The sequence below is a fragment of the Bacillus rossius genome, chromosome 1, assembly GCF_032445375.1.
Source record: "Bacillus rossius redtenbacheri isolate Brsri chromosome 1, Brsri_v3, whole genome shotgun sequence".
NCBI classification, from domain to species: Eukaryota; Metazoa; Arthropoda; class Insecta; order Phasmatodea; family Bacillidae; genus Bacillus; species Bacillus rossius.
In genome coordinates, this window is record NC_086330.1 from 303,835,924 (window position 1) to 303,861,626 (window position 25,703).

The following is a 25,703-nucleotide window of genomic DNA, read 5'->3' on the forward strand; positions in this document are numbered from 1 at the left end:
AAACCCTATATATTTCCTACAACTTTAACTTGGCTTTATACTTAAAGATTATAACTGATAACTAGAGACATGAATTTTATGATGTTTTCAAACATACAAAAGCGATACTTTCAATCACAGAATTGAGTTTTGCTTCCAGCATTTTCAACTTTGTGACAAAAAAGTTTTATTAAAATATATCACTATATTTTAATTGTATTCTTCAGGAAAACATTATCCTTGAAAATATTGTATCAGCTACATTTAAATACATATTACAAATATGAAATAATAGATATAGTTTCATTTATAATTTATGAAATTAGAAACACTTGCATGATTCAGAATCATACCATTAGGCTTACTTCACATTCCAACCACTTATAAAATATATGTTTTTGAAAAATACACAGATGTTTAGTTAAAAAATTGAAAATAAAAGAACAAAAATCAATCCAGTTCAAAATATGAATGTTCGTTTTTTCCTTGTATTTATTCTATACTCTTCCTCTCAAAACAAATATTAGTTTAAAAGTCAAGGTTTTCTTCTAGATTATGGCGTAATACACTGAGGACATCGCTGTATGCCGAGAAAAACCTTTCACAAATACATTAGCCCAAAGCAGCAATACTATCGTGAGGGCAGCCGTAGAAAATTGTGAATGACTGTCTAAAAGATAAATCAAAAGGTGTAACTACGTCTGCTTTCCCGTCATCAACGGTTTTTTACCCGTACTTGCAATTATTTCAAACCCTTCAGCAATGCAAAATCATTAAGTTTCTTAAAAAGAAACACATGTTATGAGTTTGGATTTGTATAGGTAGTTAAATTTGTGGCGACAATTTCATTGAGGCGAATAATCTAGATTATGGATTACATGCTTTTAATGCAAGGAATTTCTTGTGTCCATTTGAGGCAGATGTTGTCAATTTGGCAGTTACTTTTACTTTAGTGACTACTTTTCCACACATACCAAGCTTTAGTTTCGTTGGTCCAACGTTTCCGGCTTCTGCAATTCCTAACATGTGTTCGATCTTGCATATATCACCATTAAAAGTATGACTACTTGGATATGATGCACCTTCTAGTTTCTTAACCATATCTACTATATTTTGGCAGGTTTCTTTCACTAACACTGCTTCTATCCCAATGCTCATGACATGAGTTTTTCTTCAGATGCTGCCTTCATGTTCTTCACCCCTGGATTATTTGTGCTGAAGATTTTATCACTTTTCATGAAAACCACAATTGTGTGGAGATGGTCGGTTATGTAGCACACTGAGTCAAAACATGAAGACCACCCAGTCATAATTGGTATTTTGGAAATAGAGAAGTAGTTTGGCCTGGGTATTTATTGTCGAGAAATGCCCGGAACAGGTGTTTGCGCTTCCTAGTGTTTAAGAAAGCATACTTCACATTGAAAGTTGCATTCTGCAGTTCAGGTAAATATTTTGCAAGGACACTGATATTTAAGTTTAATTTGTGTGCCCGGCATTGAAAAATCAAAACATGGTTGGACGTGTCAAAACTCTTGACCATATAACTTGCAGAACCAGAAACAGTAAAGTTGATTTAATATTTTTTCAGAGATTTCAAAATTGCCCTGGAATATGTTTTGGAATCAGCAACAACAATTTCCAGACAATCCGTAGATTCAATAATTTTAAATATAACCATGAAAATGCAATTTCCTCGCATCAGTTATCTCATCACAGTATGTATATCGAAATAATTTTCCCTTTAAGTTCATTTTTCATTGACGCTACCCGGTCGTCTTGTAAGTCAAGCAAATATATTTCACACACAACTCTCACTCAGGGAATATCTTCTCTTTATTCAAAAAAATTTTTTTGAAGAAACATATGTGCACATTTTTCAAGTTTTTCCAGTGTGATGTTGCACTAACAAATATGTCTGTGACTCTCTTTCCTAAATACTCGAATGTCTGTTTCCTCTTTTCAGCTCTACTGAAACAGGTTGCAATTGATTTCTGGAGTTGGGAAGATTTTTTTTTTCCATTCTTGAGCACTAATTACATCTTCAGCTGATTGTAGGTTTTTTTTTCACAGTATCTTTCCTTTTTCACGACACTTGACATTAAATTACTTGCCAATTACATTATTTCTGTCTAGGCAATAAAAGCCATTATTTCTGTACTGAAAAGCTCTGGCTGCTGCACAAAATATTTGTTTGGGCATTGGTAGCAGACTGTGCACTTTTATACCACAGTACTATATATTATTATACTGTACAGTATATAAACAAATTTCAAGTCTGGTGCATTCGCCTTACGCGATCCGTGAGGTCTATTTAATGCAAAGAATTAATGTCAGAACAAGATTTTTAATAAGGGAATGTATTATGAATGTTTTTGTTTACATTCATGAAGGTGATAAACAATGACAACTTACTGACCCAACGAGGCAGCAAACAAGAAAAAACATTATATTGATATTTAACATGATGTAAATTAGTGTAAATAGTAATTCCAAATATTAATTTACAATACACAGGCATTGGATATGTTTCGTTATAGAATGTGCAGCTTAGAGCAGCGAGGTGGGTGATTATATGGAGAAGAAGGGAAGGGCAATATGGGGAACTGCATTGTCTGATGGAAATGATTGAGTTGGGGTTAAAAGCATTACAGGGGAAGCAAAGGGTGGAAAGGTTAGTCAGGCTGCTTAAGGAGATAAAGGGTAAGGGGGTTGAGACAGCTAGGAACTAGGGTGCATAGGGGTGGGTATATAGGGAGGAGAGATCAGTGGTTAAGCTCTGGAGGGTATGGAGCCAATAATAGAAGGAGATACACCTTCCTAGTGAGGACAGGGAGGAAATAGAATGGGCTGAAGGAAGGAATGCTGTGGTGGAAATAAAATTTTTGTATAAACACTCTTGTCACTCTAAGACAATAAGCAGAACTAACTTTTGTATGACTTTTAACGGGTGAATGAGGATTTCGCAAAGATTTTGAATGACTTTAACCACATGACTCTGACAATGCAATTACCGACTCGTTTGCAACATCATGTCGCTCGATCATAACGAACTGGAGTTCACATCAACCATCTCAACATCTTACTGGTCGTTGACTAGTGACTTGTTACCATGGAGGCCAAACCCACCAAGCAGACCTAAACAAAGACATTTTAAGCGGAAGTAGCGTCACCTGAGGGAGTCTCAAAAACATTTAACTTAACATATTAAAATTTATGACTAACTCATTGTCACAGGCCGCACCGCCCGAGCACGTCCACTTAAAAACCGTCTGCCAATCCTTCCAGAATGGTTAAGTCCCGCAGCACCCAGGGCCCAGGGCCCAGGGCCCAGGGCCCAGGGCCCAGGGCCCAAGCTCCAGGGCCCAAGCTCCAGGGCCCAAGCTCCAGGGCCCAAGCTCCAGGGCCCAAGCCCCGATTCATCAGTGACATGAGGAAGCAGTGTACCCTGTCTTCCCTATGGCACGACCTGAAAACCCAAGCACGTGGCCACACCAGGCGCACAGCTGTACCAACACCAGATCTAGGAATGTGTCATGTTCACAGAAAAGGCGGCACCTGTGATCACTGAATGTTCCTGTTACCTATTTGCACCACTGCGCTATTTTCCACCCACAAGTGTGAATCATGAAACATCTGAAATTTAAATTCGGCAACACTGAAAAATTCTGAACAATATTTTTGGTCAGTTTTGTTCAAGGAAGTACCTAGCTTTAGTCATAACAGGTACACCTGTCCCTCAATTAGCATGACTAATTCGTTAAAAATGGTTGTGTTATTCGAAATAGCGTATTCTGAAGCATTAGTTTCCATAAATAGCGAGGTTAATTTATTTAATGTATTCCAAAATAGTTTAGGAAAATATACTTTACGTAATATATTTATCGTTGAATGTTATTTTACACATCCCATCCCATCCCATCCCAACGCACTTTGTATGATAAATACGACACTGCATAACGTGAGATAAGTGGTTATGTACTTTGTCATCAGTCGGCTGGCTGACTTGCCCGCCCGGGCGTGACCTTCAACTCATGTTGCATACCTTTCTAAACCATTCTTTACTGACAGTGAAACCGATATTACTGTCTGGATAGTTACATTTCAATTTTTAAAAAATTAAATTGCTTATTCTCGTATCACCACCTGGTTCACACCAATCCTGTCTGGCCAATGATTTTCTTTTCATTGTAACATTCATTTATCAACCTTTTCCATGTGAATCATCCTGCTATTACAACTATACAAACTTTTGATAGAGTCATTACTTCGTACGACTGTGCGCAAAGTTGACTTGCTTAAAACTAAAGTGCGACCAACATAGGTGTGGCCTTCATGACAATCTGGGCGCCGTAATACTTCTAGTTTTGTCTGAAATACTTTAACATGATGCATTATGATCTCACTTGGAAGCCTGATTCCACTATGATTCCAACTGCGGGTGATTACGCACGTACAGTTACCGGCAGATGAATGGGCAGACGTTGATTTTGTTTGTGTGAATTCCCTGCCACTGGCTAGACTGTGTTCACAGCCCGGTTTGTGGCCAGGCGACAACGGTACGGCACAGCGGCATACGCGCGGACGTAAAAACATTTGGTCCTTTACACTCCATAGCTGCAAACCTAACTTGCCATACCTGATGTTTGTACAACAGCCGATAGCATAGTCAGACCTGTGCGCGCATCTCTTCCCCCTTCATAGACCTAACATCATGCCATGGCACATCTGTTCTTTACAGAAGTTGAAACAGACTTCTTGGCGTCATGCATGACGTTTTATGTTTTGCCTGTGGAGATTTAGTGCTAACTGAAATTTACAGACGTGTTATTCAAGACTGGGGCAGTAAAATTAACATCGCGCTAAATGAATTCGCACAATCTGAAGACATGCTAAGTGAGGGATAAGTGTATTTAAGTGGATCTAGTGTTAATGAATCACTAAAATTAGGTAACATCTTTAATCAGTCAAAATTCAAAATATTAATTTATTTTTTCTAATAACTTTTCTACAGCCTTTTCGAAAAATTGTATTCAGTAATAAGTCAATTTTTTATCCAATGTAAAACAAAAACACCAGAATCGAAAAGAATGGATGCGTTTGTGATGCAGAAACTCTTTCCGCAGCCGGCCACAGCAGGATCCGACAAAAGGCCCTCGAGCGTGCAAGTGGTTAAGGTGCTGAGGTCTTCAAAATCTCACCTGTTTTTTGTAATTTCATTTTTTTTTACACAAATTGATAAATTTCAGGTACTCCTTTGCTGCATTTTGACACTTTCTTCTGACCATCGGCAGAATGTTTTCAACTGGAGTGCCAGCGAGCAGTGCATTCCGTCTTCACATCTAGTAGGCCTTTTTTTTTTTGTAAAATGAAAATTCAGTCTTAATTCATTTTTCCACTGCATTTTTACAGTGAGTTTGCACTTTTTAAAATATTTTTTATCCTATTTTATTTGTAGCTTAATTTTCTACTGAGATAATTTTATATCACTTTATGCTGGCTTTCAGCATGCATTTTGGAATGGCAAATTTAAACATACTTATGGATAATGCATGTGTGTTCTTTGCATTCATGTGCATGTTTGTGTGATATTTTTGAAGTTTTCGTTTGTAGTTTTTGAAATTATGAATAAAAGTTACTGGCTTGTTGGCTGTTGCTTCTCACAAAAATCCATTCCAATTCCTGGCCAAGATAATTATTTTGTATTCACATAAAGGATAACATTAGTCAATAGGTAAAAAAAAAATCAGTTTATTTATTTTGTGATATTGAGAAGTAAATTTTTTTAATTAATTAAATCAGAAAATAATAATTAAATGAAAAAGGTGAAAAAAAAAAATTCACATTAAATAGGAACTCTTCAAAATGTTTACATTTAGAGAATACTTTGTCACATTTACATGTGTAAAGCTCTTGGAATAATGGTTGTCATCAACTTGCAGGGAGCGAGGAGGCACAGTAGTTAATTGCTAGCCTTACAGTTTGGAGCACTGGGTTCAAATCTGGGCCGGCCATTCCCATTCCGAGTCCAGTTTCCCATGGTTTTACAAAATCTTTCCAGGCCAATGCTACCACCATGGTAGACTCCTGCCAACATCCCTGTCCTGTGCCGTGTATTGCCTTTGCTGTAGCCTCGATGCAAGTCAGCTCACAGTCGCTGTGTTGTCCAGGGACCCAAGCCCGGACGCGATGACGCCCTGGAAGCCCGTGGCTCGTGACAACTTCTCCTGCATGTGCGTGGACGAGGACTTGGAGCTGCGCCCATATGCGGAGCTGCCAAGGATGAAGATCTGGGACGAGCTGTACAACACTCACAAGTCTTCCAAGCTCTGAGGGTTGCTTCGAGAAGCAACCCAGATTGTGTTACCTAAACCTTTGTTAGGGCTGTCCAAACAGTCAAACCATATTTATCTGTGGGCAGGTGGGAATTTAAACAGGGCTGTATGGTTTTATTCACAAAGAAAGTAAATGTGTAACAAAATGAAGTATGATTTTCAGTGTTCATGGTGAAATTTGAAAATCAAATACAATTGAAGGTCTTTATCGGTCACTTTCGAGATCATGGCAATGCCAGATTATCAAATGTCAGTATAGTTTCAACACGAATACCAAATGTGAAATGTAATCCGCTAGAAAGCAGTAAACACTACTAAAGAAACCCGACAGAATCGATAACTCAAGAGTGAACTACGATCTCGGCAGTATGGTAATGCGACCTGATGGCCCAGGTCTACAGCCAGAATGCACCTAGAAATTCTGTAGGTCATTTCAGCAGCTCTATTGATGCCATATTACAGACCTTTTACTTTATTATAAAGTAAACACACCAAAAACCAGACATATGCAAACACACTTATTATTTAACAATTGAAACACCAAAAACCTGAAATATACAAACACACTTATTTAAAAAAAAAAAAAAGAATTATCCAGAAATATATTTAAATTGAATATTTCAACAAAATGATCAGTCACGAAATCAACTTAACTAGTTGTATGTGTTTTTTTAACATGAATTCTACTCAATGCAGTTTGCTATGTTAGAATGACTGTGCATTTTTGAGGAGACAGGAAGTTGGGCTGAGCTAAGTGATATTAGAAGTGCTGAAATAACAGGAATTTTCAATCTGGAAAAGGTTGGTTTTCCCCCGATACTCGGGGTAGAGCCTGGTAATCCGACTCCGGGACCACATGCCGATGGATGAATATTAAAAATGAGGAAAAGTCTGTAGAAAGGTCAAAATGAGGGGATATGGGGAGATATCACTGGAAAAAGTCGGCGGTAGGGAAATCATGTAACTGATGGTGTCGCATTCAATAAGCTGGGTCTACTAGCATCTTCGTGACGCGTGGCGAAGCCTGCATGCATGCAGCGGTCCGGTCTCGGTAGAGGCTCCAATGTGAATTTTTTTTTTCCTTTCTCATAGCTTCTTGTTCCTTCTTTCACATTGATCCATCAAACATGCAGGAAAGGAAATCTGATGAAGAAAAATATCTACATAGAGATGAAAGGTAAGATAACACAACATTGCTAATATAAACCTGTGCAGAATATGTTGGTGAAAAACTACTACCGAAAAATACTTAAAGATTCCAATTAAAAATAGCCAAACATTTTTGAAATAAAAGCTATAAATTAAAATGAATAAAATACAATAATAACAAAACTGAAACGCGAAAGCTTGGAACCAGAGAGGAGGTGTGACAAATCGCTGGATGCAGGGTGGCCACTATATTCGAGATACAAAATTTCAGGTTTTTTCCAGATTTTCCAGGTTTTGCAATATACAGGGTGTATCAAAATTCATGTTACTACACTTGAGGGTAGAAAGCTCTTATTATTTGCAACCATTTTTGCCAATAAACATGTTGCCAGAAACTCGTAGTTAAGCCCCTGTAGCCCCAGAAAGAGTCAGCGTAGGCAACCCGTTGTAGAGTGTTATGTTGTGGAGTTCGTGTTGTGTGCTTTCGAGTAGAGAAATAACCTTTTTAATCGTGGCACAGATTTTAATGTCACTCTGAAATCAATCACAGCTTCGGATTTGTTTCACAACATTGAAATTGTTTCATACGTTTTAACGTGACAGCCTAAAGCAATGGCTCAAAAACACACCCACCTTGAGCGACACAGAGGTGGCAACAGCGAATCATGTTTTCACGGATACGCTGGAGCATGTGTGGAGTCGACCTTAAAATTCGAACGCTTCAATGATTCGCTGTGTAAGCTCTTCTACCGTTTCTACTGGCGTGGCGTAGATAAGCCCTTTTACGTAACCCCACAGAAAGAAATCTAACGGGGTTAGGTCAGGTGACCTTGGCGGCCATGCGACAGGGCCCGCTCGTCCAGTCCATCGGTTTGGAAATGTTTGGTTTAAATACTCTCGCACTTGCAGGGAAAAATGAGGTAGTGCCCCGTCATGTTGGTACCACATCACACGTCGGACATGCAATGGAATCTCTTCAAGAAGACCTGGTAGTTCGTTCTGAAGGAAGTGGAGGTATCCGGCGCCGGTAAGTCGTGGCGGAAGAAAAAAATACCCAATGAGTACGCCGTCAACAATATCGGCCCACACATTAACTGAAAAACGTTCCTGGCGAGCTGTAACACACGTTGCATGCGGATTGATATCATTCCATTCATGACTGTTGTGCGAATTGAGAATAGCATCTTTAGTGAACTCGGCTTCATCGCTGAATAAAACCGCTAACTTGGGGTTCCTCAATACTCTTCAAATGTACCAACGAGAAAAGGTCATGCGAAGAGGATAGTCCGCCGGACCCATGTGTTGCACTTTTTGAAGGTGGTACGGGTACAAGAGTTGCTCATGAAAAAATCGCCAAACAGCCATCTTGTCAGCGTCCATATCGGAACCTTCTGCCCTTGTGCTTGTATCCGGACTCTCCTCAAATCTCTGAAGTACATCTTCTTCAAAACTGGGAGTCCGAATCATGCGTGGAGCACCAGCATTTGGTCTTGTGACGGCACATGTATCAGTATCACATATTCGCTGAGTAAGTTTTGCAAACATGATGTGAGCTGGAATTCTACGACCCGGATATCGTTCTTCGTACAGACGACGGGCGGCTCGTCCATTTTGTCTAGCTTCCCCGTAAACAAGCAGCATGTCCGTGTACTCACTAAACGTGTACACCATTGAGCTCTACTAAAAAGTCGCCCTTTTCAGAACCACAAAGAAAGAAATGACATCCTGTGTACCATGCTTGTACGACAGAACAGTCAACGACAGACCACCAGTGATATCAAAACACACTGCGACACTGCAATGTCACGCTGCGCAGTGCTATGGCACAGCACGAACGGAAGAAAAGAGGTGAGGGCGCCACCAACAGAAGTAAAAAGGGGCGGGGGTCAGCATTCGACATTGTACAGTCCTCTCGAGCGCTGCCCGGCGTCGTAAACACATAATTCACCACAGCATCGTCTGTCTCGCACAAAGCCCAACGCTGACTCTTTCTGGGGCTACAGGGGCTTAACTACACATTTCTGGCAACATGTTTACTGGCAAAAATGGTTGCTAATAATAAGAGCTTTCTACCCTCAAGCGTAGTAACATGAATTTTGATACATCCTATACAAAATTACATGTTTTTATATATGTATTACATTATACAAAGCACAAATTTTAAAACATGGGAACATTATAGTAACTAAATATAAAACAAAAATGCACAAATGTGATACATACCTAACTAAAAAAACAGGTGACAGTTTACTAAATATGTATTTGCCACATAACTTTAACCTTATTTTGTGTTTCGAATTTCTTCGTCTATGAGAGCTGTCTGTTTTAAGGCATCACTCATTATTTTGACTTATTTTGCCTCAAGTTCCATGAGGTTCTTTTCAGCTTGTCTTTTTCTGACTCTTAGTTTCTTCAGTCTCTTCCTGTTTCTTTCTTCGTTCCAGATGTTCCTTGTACCGTGAAGACGAATTCTTGGTATAGTGAATAAGAGATTTAGTTACTTCAACATTCTGCACCCCCTTAACATGTGATACAGCATCATATACTATTCTCTGGGCTACAAGACTTTCCTCAGCCTGATTTTCGACCAAGCAATCAGAATTGATGGAAAAACCACGCTCTAAGGCAGCATTTCCATGGGATAGAATGAGTAAACGCTTGATAAAGTGTAACAAATTTGGGAATGTTTTGCCACATTCCCCCATAATCTGCACATAAAACAAATCTAGATGCTGACTATAACGACGGAACGACTTCATCGCTTCTCTCACTGAACACATTTGGCTAAATACTCTGTACTCCTGTTTAATTTTATCAGCAATGGATCCTGGAATATGTTGCTTTATAACAAGTAGTTCCAGGCATGATTGTAACCTCTTTTCAGCTAGGTTTGGGTTACTTGAAATTAACTCTGGGTTGACAAAGGAGACATATCTGGTCAGCAAAGTTATATTTCACAATATAAGTTACCTATTTGATTATATATAAACACTTGACAAGTGACAATAAACAAAGGGTAAAATTCTTGGGTTGCGGCTTTTCCGTAATAAAATAACAAAATTCTGATAATGCATTTTTTAAACACTAATGACGTTCCTCTACTTGCTCTGGTTTGCCCGCATAGCTCCAGTCGGAGAGAGAGTGGAGTTCAGGCCAACGTGGCCGGGACCGGCTGCCGTCTGTGGTGCATCTCGGAACTTGTACTGACCCTCCCACTCGTAGTCCCGGAGGTAGCGATAGGCAGTCGTCTAACGAGTGGACCGGCGCAACGCCGGCCTGCTCCCCGCGTGAGTGGTCGTCATTGGCTTCTCGGAGGGCAAGTCCAGGACCACCTGCTGGGCCCTGTCGACATCACCCTCCCCACTGAGGAGCCAGACCGTCACCCCGTCAGTCATGTCCTCGTCGACGTCTGTTCTCGTCACCCGTCGTTCCCAGGGGTGGGCGCGTCTCCGTTTACGTCCCTGGTCAGGCTCCGGTAACGTCACCACGGGGTCACTGAGGTCGACCAGATCACCCAGGATGGTGTCGTCATTAGTCACGTCCTCAATCAGTGGCCCGCCGTCGACGTCGTCGTCGTCGTCGGGCGGAAGCACCCGGTCCACAATGCGCTCCAGCTCTACCATGCTCGCGCCACGCGGGCCCCTTCCGCCCGTCCTGTCGGGCGTCCTTGCCCCGCCCCCTCTCGCCGGTCGGGAACTGTCGCCCCCCTTCTGATGCCCCCTCGCGGGAGGTGGAGTCGGTTCTCTTGTGGTGTCATGTCCGTGCATCGCGTCCGGTGGGTCTCGTCTCCGTCTCCGTCCCCGCTTACCACCCGCCGTCCCCAGGGGTGGACGTGTCCCCGGCGATGTCCCTGGTCAAGCTCCGGTGGCATCACCACGGGGTCACTGAGGTCGACCAGTATTCCCACTGCGGCGTCGCCATTGACCACGTCCTCAACTAGTGGCCTGTTGTCATCGTGGTCGTCGTCGTCGTTCGTCCCATCTGCCAATCGGATATCGTCCCTGTGTACCTTTGTGGCACGTCCGTCGGCACGATGGACGAGATACATCGTGGTCCCCAGTCTGTCAATCAGCCCCTGGGGGCCTGACCACTTAGATGCCAGGCTTGCGCAGAAGACCCTCTCGTCAGACGACAGGTGGTGACACCTGACAAAAACCTGCTGGCCAGGCTCCAGTTGCCTTGGGGGCTGTTGTGTCTGCGGCGTGCGTCGGGCGATGTAGTGTTCTTGGCGTCGTCGGGCGTCTTCGCGTAGATCGTCCGTGGTCGTGTCGTGTGAGTCGGTGATTGTGCGTGCCTCCCCGGGCAGGGTGAGATTTCGGCCCTGCACCAGTTCAGCGGGGGAATGGCCCATGACAGCATTTGTCCGACGGTGCAGGCAATACAGCAGCGTCGGCAGTTGCAGGTCCTACTTGGTGTGGTCCTCGTCCAACCGGATGCACAGCTGAGTCTTAATGTACTGATTCCGCCTTTCGGTCGGATAAGCGCGCGGATGGTAGTTGGGCGTCGTGTGATGCTCCACCCCCCAACCCGCGTAGGACAATAACTCACGCTCAAGCAGGGCAATCACGGTGCCGGCCTTCACGTTTAGCACTGCGAACGCCTCCGCCCGGCGGGTGAAGACGTCTGTGACCACAAGAATGAAACGCCGGCCACGGGACGTGCGAGGATACGGCCCCATGATATCCACCGCCACAGTGTGGAAGGGATCTCGGGGCCGTCGCGGGACCTGTTGCTCCTTGCCGTCGGGTCATCTAGACTACCGCTCCTGGCAACGCAGGCAGGCCCGCACGTAGCGTTTCACTTCTGCCGCGTCGCCAGGCCAGTGGAATGTCCGTCTGACCTCACGCAGCATCTGCTCTGCACCCAGGTGTCCTGCCTGGGGTGATCATGCAGGTAGCCTATGCCCCAGCGCCCAGCCTCGGGCAGCACGTGAGTCTGCCACCTGCTTGTCCTGTGAGCCCCCTGGTCTGGAGCACCCAGTTCAGACTCTGGCAGCCCGGTACCACCCCTTCTCTGCACTCCGTCAGTCGAGTCTGGATATCGGGGTCCCAGAGCTGCGCAGCATGGACCCACGACAGCAGTTTGGTCATAGTTTCTGGTCGAGCATCAGGCGCAGGGGCAGTGAAGCTGGACAGCGCGTACAACGCGCATGGCCATGGCACCGAGTCCTCGACCCCGTGTTCGCGCTCAGGAAGGAGCACCTCCACCCAGCCCTGGTCGTCGCGGAACTCGCTCTCAGGATCCGGATTCTGGGACAGCTTGTCGGCCAGCTGATTCTCTCGTCCAGGAACATGTTCAACCGTGAACGAGAATTCCTGAATCAGCATGGCCCACCAAGTGAACTTAGACTTTCGGCCCTGAGCGGAGTCTAGCCAGCGGAGACATTGGCTGTCGGTTCTCAACGCCCCTCGACGTGGTGACTGTAGCGCTGCAGGGTCCAGACCACTGCAAGACACTCCTGCTCATTCACATGATACCTCCGTTCAGCCTGCCCAAACTTGCGCTGGCGTACTCGATCACACGCCTAACTCCGTTGTCATCCACTTGGTACAGCACCGCACCCATCCCCTCCCGACTCGCTCTGTCTGGATGAAGATGGAGCGGCTGGGAACCAGATGTGAGAGCGTGTGACAGTTCCTGAACCGGTGCTTTACCTGCCGCAAGGTCTCGTCCTTGGTGGGGGGGGGGGTGTCCACCGGAACTTAGTCTTTGGCGACAGTAGGTCCGTCATCGGGGCCGTGATCGTGGCGAAGTCGGGGACAAAGGACTGCAACCAGTTGAGCAGCCCCAACAGCTTCTGGAGCTGCTTCCTGGTCCTCAGTGCCCCCTTCCCCTCAATCAGCTCCAACTGCTCGGGTCGGGGGCGGTACCCCTCTGCTGTCACCATGTGTCCCAGGACCTCGATCTCAGTTGCCCCAATGTGACATTTCTTCGGGGCACAGGTCAGTCCGTGTCTGGCCATACGTTCTAGCACCAACGCCAGATGGTGCGCGTGTTTCTCCCACGTCCTGGACCAGATTATGACGTCGTACAGATAGGCACTGGCGAATTCACCAATGTACCCGTGCAGAACACGTACCATCAGGGCATGGAACATGGCAGGGGCGTCCATGAGACCAAAAGGGATGGCCTAGAACTGATATCGCCGGCTGTCTGGTGCTGTGATTGCCATTTTCGGGCTGTCTTCACGGCTTACTGGCACCTGCCAGTAGCCTGATTTCAAGTCAAGAGTCGTGAAGATGGTCGCGTCCCCCAGTCCGGCTAGAGCGTCCGTGATGTTGATTTGTGGGGGCGGGGCGGGAATAGTCAGTTTGTTCACTGCTTTGAAGTTCACGCAAAAGCATAAACTTCCGTCCTTTTTGGTGGCCAGCACCACCCGCGAGTTGTACGGGGAGGTGCTGGGCTCAACCACTCCGTCCCCTAACATTTCATCAATTTGTGTCTGGATGGCCTCTCGCTCTCGGAGACCAAACCTGTATACCTTCTCAAAAGGAGGGCAGTGCGGTACCATCGGAATCCAGTGCTTCGTCACAGTCGTCCGTCGTAGCCGGTCACGGCCGCAAATACCTGTGCTTGGGAGGCGAGGACACTGTTGATGGCGTCGACGTGCTCTGCGGGGACACCGTGCTGAAGGTCCTCTAGGCGGATGACTGACGGAGGGGAACTGGGGGGAGCCTGGTGTACACCGTACACCATCCAGCGCCCCTGGGTGCCGAAGTGCATCCGCCCAGCTCGTACTTCCACGGTTGCTTCGACCTCGTACAGCCATGGGATTCCCAGGATCAACCCCTCGCGGGATTTGGGGACCATCCATGCCTCGATGTGGCTAACGTGACCAACAATGCTCAATGTTACCTGAATGGTGCCCCCTGCTGCGACGACAGCATCCCTGGTGGCCAGCTGCACCAGCTCCCTCCTAGGGGTCACCGCCTCCGCCGTCACCAGGTGGGCCGCAAATTTTTTTTTAGAATATTGTTATGAATTAATTTTTTTAATAATTAAATTTATGTTTATTTGTATATTTATGTTTATTTGTTGAAAATTATAAAAAACTAATGGTTAAAAGCAGTCATTTTATAATAAAAAAATGAATATATTTTAAAATTAGTATTATTAAACTATTTTTTTTAATTAATTGAAACATATATGTTAATTTGTTAAAGGAAATAAATTTATTTTAAGAATTTATTATTACAACATTTTAATTAATTTAAATCTATGTTGATTTGTTGATTAATTTTCAAAAAAAACTTATGGTTATACGTGGATTCATATTATAGTAAAAAAATAATATATTTATTTAACATTATTTCATTACCATCGACCGACAAATACTAGGTTTTTTTTTGTTTTCATCATTATCTTTGATTTTTTTTCCTTTAGGGTTCTTTATAAAAGATGTTGTAAAAATTGCCGCCGCTACGTAATGATTTTCCAGAGATGACACACAGAATTGACGAGCGTATTGCTTCCATTACTCTAAAAAGTTTTTAACCAATGTGTTTGCTCGCGTTAGCACTATCGTTCTATATTTAGATCACTTGTTATTGTGTTTAAGCGGAGGTATTTGCCTTTTGCTCGGGGTTCGTATCCCATCCGGTGGGTATGAGTGGTTAGTTCTGTGTGTAAATGTGGCGGACGTTGCTGTGAGTCTGCGAGTGTTCTCGAGTTGCTCTCGTTTCCCTCTCAAAAACGGAATGTAGTTGACGTTACAATGCATCGGTGTGGGGGTTATCTCTAAGTTAATTGTATCAATCGTGGAATTTCGCAACCAGTATATAGAGCGAATAAGAGAGACAAAGAGAGAGAGAGAGAGAGAGGTTTTGTATGTTTTCATTAATGGTTTTACACTTGTGAGTTAGCGCACATACTTTTTAATAGTTGTAATTAGATTTATTTTTTAAATACATTGTAATTTTATCCTCCTAATTTTGCTACACAACGATTATACACTAAAATATTCATGTGTGGTTAATAAAAGTATATGTATTTCTTAATGCATGTGGCTGTAGAGCTGAAATTGATGGTACTATCTTCTTTCCACCAAATGGTGTTATGATGAATATTTGTCTGTGTTCGCTAGCTTTTTTTTTTATGTTTATTTTTTTCTAGTTCAATTGTGATATGTGCTTACTTTCATATACAATGCTTGGGGTGTAATAGAGTTTTCTGCTTCATTGGGGTTAGTATTGAATGTGTACTTTGATAAATATGTTTTGAATTTTTGTGTCTTGTATAGTACTTATCTATCATTCATGTATATATTCGTTTGTCATTGTATCTCGGTGAACTTATATTTTGTGGAATATGAGTGTTAAGTTGGCTAGTGCGATTTCTTACATTGTGTGTATTTAAGGTTTAGGAATAGCTAATATTATGTTACCAAGTTGTGTTCCGGCCTGTTTTCCCTTAAACTATGAAAAAGCTAGCCTGTATGAACGTCCATGTTTGATTTTTTTTTAATTGAGACTTTTACAATAATTACATATTGGTTGCGCACTGGCAACCCCTTTTGTCTGTGAAGGTCACGTCTGGCAACTCATGCTGGGTTGCGGTGGACGGCAGAGTTTAAGGTCTTTATATCGATACTTTTTTCTTGGCTGCTTCATTTTTTATTTCACGGATGGGTTTGTGAAAGTGTTGGAGAATATTCTATTAAGTGTGTTGTGTTTAGCTACTATCGGTGCTGTTGTTTATATATTACAGTTCTCGTTGTTAATCAATGTAAATTTAGATTAAAAATAAGTATAAAGGTTCCAAACATGATGGTGGAAACATCCTGGAAGTCGTGTGTGTGTGTGTGTGTGTGTGTGTGTGTGTGTTACGATCTAACCTTGTGTTTCGATACATATGTGGGACAATGTGTGCTACTGTAATGATTATCATCCTTTATCCGCGAGGGAATTGGTCTTTGAAGCTTCTTCTTACTGATCTATTTGCGTTTTTTCAGCTTTCTGTGTTTGTAATGTCTGAACTTTGTTTACTTTTTTTGAGGTGATTCCATATTATTTGTAATTTTGTTTGCTTTTTATTTGTATATTTATTACTATATGCTTCTGGATAACCTAAGTCATTGTTAAGTGCATATTTTTGTAATATTTCTGTTTGTAACCACTGGATGTTTTATTATTACTTCATTATGTGTACAGGCAACTACTGGTGACAGTATGGTTCTAGATATACGACTTACCCGAGGATTTTTTATATGTTTCGTATTTAAATTGTTATAATTGTATGGTTGGTATCTAAATATACATAATTCCGTATTTATCGTTTCTTGTCACTACATATCACTTGAGCAAACATCAAATTTCTTACACTAATCCATTTTTTCTCGACTTGTGTGCGAACATACATAATTAAAATGATTTGTGCGAACAAGAGTTCGCAATTCCTTTCAATATACTTAATTATAATGCGGTAACTCTCTTCCATATGGGTTTGCTAACTTGGATTTCGTTTAGGTGAACAAAAAACCTTTTTCTTTTACATAATGAATTTAATTTATTTGGGATGTGACATTTAGTATAGGAAACGTTTTTTGTCGCAAACGTATATATGGTTTCATTATATTCATTTAGCTTAGTCCTTTAACTTTTACACGTCTTTAACGAGTGGTTGTCTCTTTAAAGTTGGTGTTTAACTCTTTCTATTTCACATGTATGTTATTATGGGTACCATTGAACATTTTGCGAGGGGAATTGATGTCTGGTCTTTCTGAATGCGTTTTTCTTACGCTAGGTAATGTAATATTTTTAATATATATTTCTACTTAATTGTACTCTCATGTGTATACGTCATTGTTTACCTAATTTTCTGTTTAGTTTAGGCTTTTGAAATTGCTCTTTTAGTTCATTCTCCTGTTTTGTGTTTTTTTGAGGCTGTGGTATTAATGTATTGTTTCTTTTATATAGTACTTTCAGTTATGGCGGTTACACCTGTTCTCATTGGCATACATGTGTCTTTTTAGTACAGCATCTGTAGTATATGGAATGTAATTTCTCCTGGCCATCTCTGTGGGTTTATGAGGTGTCTGGGTTTGGGTCTTGGATTGGGCATCTAGTGGTTGTTTCGATGTAGGTTGCAATATGCCTGTAGGCGTGGTTTGGTTTTTTTCGAGTTGTCTTGTTATTTCTGATAACTATATTATGTTATTATTAACGAATTATATATGTTGGGGTATACAGTTTTGTTTGTGTACACGCTTCAGTTACTTCAATACTTATTTATTTTAATGTAAAGGTGTTTTCTATAGATAAAAATGGTTATTTTATGTCTGGCAATAAATGGATTAGCACTCGTAGGTAGTACATAGTTGGTGGGCAAATGAGTGTTCGTACACCCCATGTAATTATTATTTCCTTCTTTACTCCTTGTCACTATAAAGTTGTTGTCGGGCCTCGTCGTTCACGATCTTTGTTTTAAAGGCATGGGTGGCGTAATTAATCGTTTGCAAGGCAAAACATATTTTAATATTAATATATTATTTTATCCTGCTGGAGGTTTGTGTTCGGAGGACGCTGCGTGTTTGTATTAAACAATACTTATTTCCGTCTGCCCTCCGGCAAGTGAAAGTTACTAGTGGTCCGCCGAGGCGTCTGTCGTGTTCTGGACCATCGTCGAAGCGGTGTTTGCTATGTCTGTAAACGATTTTGGCTAAGTGGTTATTAATATGTTATCCTAGTGTGTTATTTCACAAACATTACTGGTGTGTTCTATTCAGGTTTTGTTGGTATGTGATTATAGTCCTTCTTATGCTTAATGGGATGCGTAGTAGTAGAATATAGTTTTTATTTAAAACTGAACCAGTAACCTTTTATTTTACGGTTTGTTATTAACGTCAGAGCTTCCTATGCTTATTGGGTGTAGTTATATAGGTTCTTATATGTACCCCGATATATCCTTAATTATTATTATTTACTAGTATGAGGACTATAGTTGGTCTCTGGTTATTCCTCTACCACTATGTAGAGATTGTGTTTTATCTAGCCTTGATGGAAAGTTAACAATAATCTTATAAGCATTTACAACATGACTCATATAATATTCTTTCACTCCTTATTTAGAACACCACACACTATGTCATGAGCGAAAGGGACGGATGGATAGCAGTTAATATTTTTTTTTAATGATTATTTAGTAACGATGGTATAACTATTTTATAATGTTACATAGTTTATTAGAATAACATGCTGTGTTTACTTCTATGAATGGTAAATTACTCAGAGCTGATGATAAGCATTTGTATTACGCAGACCGTTAAAACGACTTATGTTTATATTCCTACAAAGTATGACCATAAGAGCTTAAACCTGCAGTTATTTGGTTTAGGGTATAACACGATTTACTTACATGTATATTATTTAATGGATATACATACACTTTATTACTATATTTAATAACGTCTTGTGGCTATATCGCTTTGTACTTCCTATATATTGCCTACACAAATACCATAATGAATGTATAGTAGCTGGGCTAGCACTAAAGACTCGTATGTGTGTCTTTTTAACAAATGGGAATAGCGTGTTTTGTCTCTGGTGTTGTGCCGTTCGTTTGCGAGGTCTTATGTGGGCTTTGGTGGTTGCTTAATAACATATTTTGATTATGTAGGTATTTATGGTTATTGATATTTATTTGTGTTGTCGTTTATCGGGCCATGCCATTTGGTGTGTTGGAGAGTGTGGTGTTTTTATGTTATTGTTCTCGTAGATAGGTTTTTTTTTTTTTAAATTCTGGTTTTGGTTTATTGTGATTTTATTATGGGTTGTGTTTTGCCTAATGGTATTTGGGGGTCCGTCCTTATTTCTTTCCTCAATGTGTAACTGAATTAGTATTTTTATTATGTACCTTTCTTGCTGTCGATGGTTTATTTTACTACGTCATATCTTTATTTACGCGTTTGTTTTATTTTACGTATATGGATGTCTTTTTACTCTTTGCATTATGGTGTCTCATTAAGCGAGTATTATTTCATGGGAGTTTTCGCTGCTGAGGTTTTATCTGCATTGCGCTGTATTGCGCTTGTGAGTGTATTTCGATTTTTTTTTTTTTGTTATTTATGGTAATTTTTTTTGTCACATGCGTTCGGCGGTTTCATGTATTACTGGGCTGTATGTTTTTAATCGTGTTCCACGCTTAGGCGTGTTCCGTGAAATCTGCTGCAAGCTCCTATAGCACACAGCGGGCCAAGGTCGAAAAACAGTTTTCTCTTCCGTCGCACGAGAAATTTTTGTCAACAGTATCACGCGTGCGTCTACGGAGTACAGACGTGTGTTCCCGCTTTGTAATATGTTTAATAATTTACTTATCGTTAAATGATGTCGGTTGTGCGGGTTGCACTCTACACGGGGTACATAGGTGTTACTATTTTTTATATATCTTTTCGTCAGCGTTTTTTTTTTTATTACACGTCACCGTGTTGGATTAGGTGCGTTCCGGTGTGTTTTTCCTTTATGTATGCTTATTTGCGGTGCGCGAACAGGCTTACAGCTCCCCTACACGGTCGTTTGTTCAACGTTTATTTATATTTATTTGTTACAAGTCGCCGGGGTGGGCGGGATGCGTTCCGAAGAGTTTTTTTTATGTATGCTTATTTGCTATTTTTTTTATTACCTAGGTAACTTATGTAAATTTATTTCTGGCGTTCATGCGGCATCTACATTTTATTTTTAATTACTTAACGCTACGTGTTGACTGTAGGGGTCCTAACTATGCTTATTCATGCTATCGCTTTGGCATATGTTATCTGGTCCAGTACTATTAAATGGTGATCTACGTTTTTTTAACTATGCTTATTTTTGTCTTTACGATATTATAAATTTTAACTATGTTTATTACTTCAAGCATATTTTACGTTACGTTTCTCGCTCTGCTCTGTGACATTAAAGATGGCGGTGTGTATATGTGGCACTCCATTTAGTCTTAGCTAGTATGGCGGGGGTTTTTAAGCATGGCTGCAAATGATTTAGGCATAGCTAGTATGGTTGGGGTTTCTTTTAGGCATACTTGGGGGTGGGTGTTTTAAGCATACTAGGAGTGGGGGTGGCGCCTATAGTTTATTTTTTTTTATTACCTCGGTAACATACGTAATTTGTTTCTGGCAATCGTGCGGCATCTACATTTTATTTTTATTTTGTTTATTACTATGGCCGAGAGCCGATTACTACACATTGTTTGTATAATATTTATTTTTTACTTGATGTAAAATAATAGTAACTATGCTTAATACTTAACTTGCTTTACATTATTTTTGGTTTTAACTATGCTTATAACACTAAACCATATTCGTGAGTGGGCCGCTCCCGCTTTGTAATATACCTATTTTATATTTTTTTAATATATCTTTTCGTCTGCGTTTTTATTTGTTACACGTCGCCGGGGTGGTTGGGGTGCGTTCCGATGAGTTTTTATTTTATGTATGCTTATTTGCTATTTTTTTTATTACCTCGGTACCTTATGTCGATTGTGCCGCATCTACGTTTTATTTTTAATTACTTAACGCTACGTGTTAACTGCGGGGGGGTCCTAACTATGCTTATTTTCTGTTTTCCTAATATTATAAATTTTAGCTATGCTTGTTACTTAAAGCATATTCGTGAGTGGGCTTCTGTTATTAATTAAAAGGTATTATTATGCTTATAATATGATGTGGGGATTATATTTACGCTGGTACATGTCGCTTCACACTATTTGGTTTATTTCTGTCGATCGTGCCGCATCTACGTTTTATTTTTAATTACTGAACGCTTCGTGTTACCTGTAGGGGTCCCTTAATACATTCCTGCTCGCCGGCGCACGAGCGAGGCTTACAGCACGGTGTTTGTACTCGGCGTAATGTAATAGTCACTATGCTTAACACATTGGCCGAGAGCTAATTACTACACAATGTTTGTACATTATTTATTTTACTTGCTGTAAGATAATAGTCATTGTCCTAACTATGCTTATTTTCTATCTTTACGATATTATAATTTTTAACTATGCTTATTACTTAAAGCATTTTTTAAAGACATTATTATGCTTATAATATGATGTGGGGATTATAATTGCACAGTTTATGAGTGACGCTCCAGCAGGCAACATCTCGCTCTCTCTGCGCGGGATTTTTGAGGTTATGTTTGTTTTAGTCATAGCTAATATGGCGGTGTTTTTTAAGCATACTGAAACATGGCGGGTTGTTTTCGAAAGTTAACTGTTTAGGCATAGCTAGTATGGCGGTAATTTAATAAACATGACGGTATTTTTTTTTAAATTTAAATATAGCGGTATTTTATTTCTTTTCGAAATTTAAATATGGCGATTAAGCATACTCGTAGTGGGGGGTTGGAGTGGTTTAGTCATAGCTAATATGGCGGTGGTTGATTTAAGCATATTTTTTTAAGGACATGGTGGTTGTGGAGTGGTGGGGTCTATAGGCATAGCGATATTTTATTTTTCGAAATTTAAACATGGCGGCGATTGTGGGGTTGTGGGGTCTATAGGCATAGCTAGTAAGGCGGGGTCTTTAAGCATGTGCTTGCTCCTTTCCAGTACGCAGCGATGGCCTGACCTTGTTTCTCTGTGGTAAACACTTTCACTGTCACCCAGCAGGTAAACACATTGGCCTGTAAAAATATTATTAAATTTAAATATGCTTAACACATTGTTTACGCAATATTATATATTTTAACTATGCTTATGTTACTCGACGTATTAGTAACTATGCTTATTACTTGGCGTGTTGCACACACACTGTTGTTTTTAAAGACATTATTATGCTTATAATATGATGTGGGGATTATAATAGCGCAGTTTACGAGTGACGCTCCAGCAGGCAACATCTCGCTCTCTCTGCGCGGGATTTTTGAGGTTATGTTTGTTTTAGTCATAGCTAATATGGTGGGGCCTTTAAGCATGGCGGGTTATTTTCGAAAGTTAACCGTTTAGGCATAGCTAGTATGACTGTATTTTATTTCTTTTCATAATTTAAATATGGCGATTAAGCATACTCGGAGTGGAGGGTTTTAGTCATAGCTAATATGGCGGTAATTGATTTTAGCTTAATTTTTGTAATTTAACAACATGACGGTTGTGGAGTGGTGGGGGTTGCTTTTTGTAATTTAAACATGGCGGTGATTGTGGAGTGGTGGGGTCTATAGGCATAGCTAGTATGGTTGCATTTTTTAAGACATGGCGGGTGCTTTTCGAAATTTTAATGACATAGTTTCTTTTAGGCATAGCTTCTTTAGAGCATATGTTCCTTATTTAATTCCCCATACTTCATATGGTCCCGTGGTCTAGTGGTCTAGGCGTCCGCCTCGTGACCATGACGTTGGTGCGTCCCCGGGATCGAATCCACCCAGCGCCTAAGTTTTTTTGTATACAATTCCCACATTCGGAGCGACGGTGGCGCTCTCCGGTAACTAAAGGCTGAACTAAGATGGCGGCCTACCGGCGCGCCCTGGTAACCAATGTCAACAACAATGGTGGTCCCCACGTGACAAGATGGCGGCGCCCATGGGGGTACTGGCGCTGTGTTTACATTTCTATGTTTACATTGAGCCAGAACCCCTACGCTCTCCCTACTATGGTAATACTTGTTTCTTAGAGTGAAGCAACGCATTTGGAGTACGAATATATTTACAAATTATGCATGATCAAGTTAAATAGAATTTCTTAATTTCTTGGCTAACCTATTGGTTGCGATATGTACCCTTTCAAAACTTGTTTTAGTGAACCACTTTTAATATTTTGCCGCCCCCTGATATTTACCGCCCGGGGCACATGCCCCCATGCCCCCCCCCCCCTCTTATTTCCAGCCCTGCACATTATACATTTACAAAAAGAAAATAACAGTTTCTTACCTGTGGAAAGTTAATCCACCACAACTGCCGAATCTATTAGTGCAACCAAAAGCTGCACAAGCTTTCACCATCACGTGTATTGAGCGAAAAATTAAAACGGTGCCATTCAAAACAATGTAAGCATTCGCGTTTTTGACCCCACTCGCTCTATTCTTGTCTTTCAACATCGTCTGCTGGGTGCTTCATGTTTGATTCCAGAGTTCCACTCCATAGACTATTACCTCCATGGCAATAACCGTGAAGCCATTACAATAGCCTACGTTCGTAAATCCTCAGTTTGTGAGTTTTTATTGAATGGTTCAATGTATTGCAAGGTACTATTCAACAATATGTTTTGTAATTTTTATCCTCAATGGCGATATATTCTGTGGCCTGCACCTCCCCAGGCCTCAGTCCTTTTGATTTTTATTTGTGGGGCTACCTCAAATAATTCATTTATGCAGCGGACATTCCAAACGCAGACACACTTCAGAAAACGTGTATTGGAAGCCTGAAAAACCATTCAACATCATAGGGGTATTGAAATGGCGCGATAGTGCATAATCCGACATGTGTGAAGCAAGAGCATGTCATTTCGAACACTTTACTGTGAGTTTCTACACATAATATTTTAACCAATGCTAATGCATTGCCAATGTCTTAACTGATGTGTCATTATGTTTTGTCATTAATAACTCGCAAATAAATTATTAAAACGTTATAGTTTTAAAAATTTATTATGTGAAACATCTTCTCCATATCTTGTATATGTTAGAGATATGTGGTATTTTAATAAAGTCACACTTACCTTCTTCCTCTGAAGCTGCTGTAGGTTCTGCGGCAGTTATACCCTGGTCGTCGTCCTCTGAAAATGATAGACAAAATAATGTTAGCATACAAGCACACACTTAGCTAAGAAGTTGCTCAAGATATATAAATGGTAAATTCTTTTAGTTTAGAGTAACAAATAAAGTTCGTTATTATTATTTTAATCATGGGCGTGCTTGTAAATTAATAGGAGGTGGGTATAAATAGGTAACACCCCTCCCTCCCCCAATTGTGTAAGGAACAGTCTGTTCCTTCTTAAGTATTACATATTACACACAAAATAAGAACCAAATTTCAAACAAGAAAATAATTTTCAAAAATATTTGTTTAATGTATTAACAACTTGTAAAAAATATTTCTAAAGATATAGTTCTCACACCCTCTTCAAATATTAGCTGCTGATCGCGTAGATAAATTTGATTTAACGTCTCGTCGACAGCACGGTCACTGGATACGAGTAAACACACAATACTACAGAAAAAAAATTTAATGACATGCACTTCAGCCAATAAATAGCGTTTTAAAAAACTCTAAAATTGCTTATAGGTATTCCGCGGGAAATAATGAGAAACCTACTACAGTATTCAAACCAAATGCATGTCCGACATTTCATCTTTGCAGCACCTTGGTAGGTGAAGACTGTTTTATGTTCCCCAACCTCTGGTCATAGCACCTCTCTAACTAAAGAGGGCACTGCCGGGTCCAACTCTGCCTCAGTTGCATCCTCAATTGCATGTATGAGACTGGAAATGGCGAAAGGGCTGAATCTGCGGGCAACAGCAGATGCGATAGAAACCTTTCCGGGGGGTTCGACGGCCGAGCCTCGGTGCATCGGTCCCAAAAGGGCCACCATAGTGAATGGATGGTCCTATGGTAAAGGAATCGACTGGGTATGGTGGTTATGGTGTCGGGCGGCCGGGCCTAAAAACGGGCTGTAAACTGCACGGCGAGGTTTCCCCTTTAGCCTTGTAGTCGGTGGAGGCACTGAGGCAACCCCCAGGTGCCTTCGGCCCAGAGACTGTAGTTGCCATTTTCCAGCTGGGGCTGACGGCGGTCATCGCCAGACGAGTGCAGTCACATCCAGGCCTTAATCGGCTGTAAAACTGTCGGGCCGAGGTACGGCGGGTCGGAGGGTTTTCCGAGGCGACAAGGACACCCCGCGGTCTCACTCTGATGCGTGAAGGTCTGGTCAGGCTACCGGCGAACAGTCTGCCGACGAGACCAAAAGTTGGTCGTAGTACGGGGAGAATCCACCATGTTTGAATGGCGCCCCGCTGAGGTTTCCTTATAGGCCCAAGATTCTTGTTGGGAAGGACTCGTACTTGGGAGTGGTGCCCCGAGTGCTTTAGGGGTAGGTACCAGGGCTCCCTAGCCCGATGACGTGCTGACGTGTTGAGCGGCGAGAATTGCTCCGGTTACCAGCCTGGTCAGCTGGGAGAGGTTGGGTAGACCTCCACCGGACCGCGGGTTCACTGGGTGATTGAGGGGTCCCAGGGTGATGCGTGAGACTGGGGCAGGCGCCAGAAGTGATGACTTCAGAGGGCAAAGGGAGCATCCAACTTTCTGGTCAGCTGAGTTCTGGTTGCGTATG

The 25,703-nt window shown here is 41.5% G+C and overlaps 2 protein-coding genes across 5 annotated transcripts in view; both read left to right on the forward strand.

Moving 5' to 3' along the window:
* Positions 1-6,461, forward strand: part of LOC134527842 (esterase B1-like) — a 213,552-nt gene extending 207,091 nt beyond the window's left edge. For 2 of the 4 annotated variants that reach the window (XM_063360795.1, XM_063360793.1), the window contains exon 10: positions 6,147-6,461. In XM_063360795.1, the coding sequence (XP_063216865.1) occupies positions 6,147-6,309 (163 nt within the window). In that variant the 3' untranslated portion in view covers positions 6,310-6,461. Of the gene's footprint in view, positions 1-5,225; positions 5,622-6,146 lie in introns of those variants that run through there. The other 2 variants (XR_010074298.1, XM_063360794.1) reach the window with 2 other exon arrangements.
* A 99-nt stretch (positions 6,462-6,560) lies between these two features.
* LOC134527843 (uncharacterized) overlaps positions 6,561-25,703 on the forward strand; it is a 48,909-nt gene continuing 29,766 nt past the window's right edge. The window contains exon 1 of the mRNA XM_063360796.1: positions 6,561-14,405. Coding sequence (XP_063216866.1) covers positions 14,320-14,405 — 86 coding nt within the window. The 5' untranslated portion in view covers positions 6,561-14,319. The remainder of the gene's footprint in view (positions 14,406-25,703) is intronic.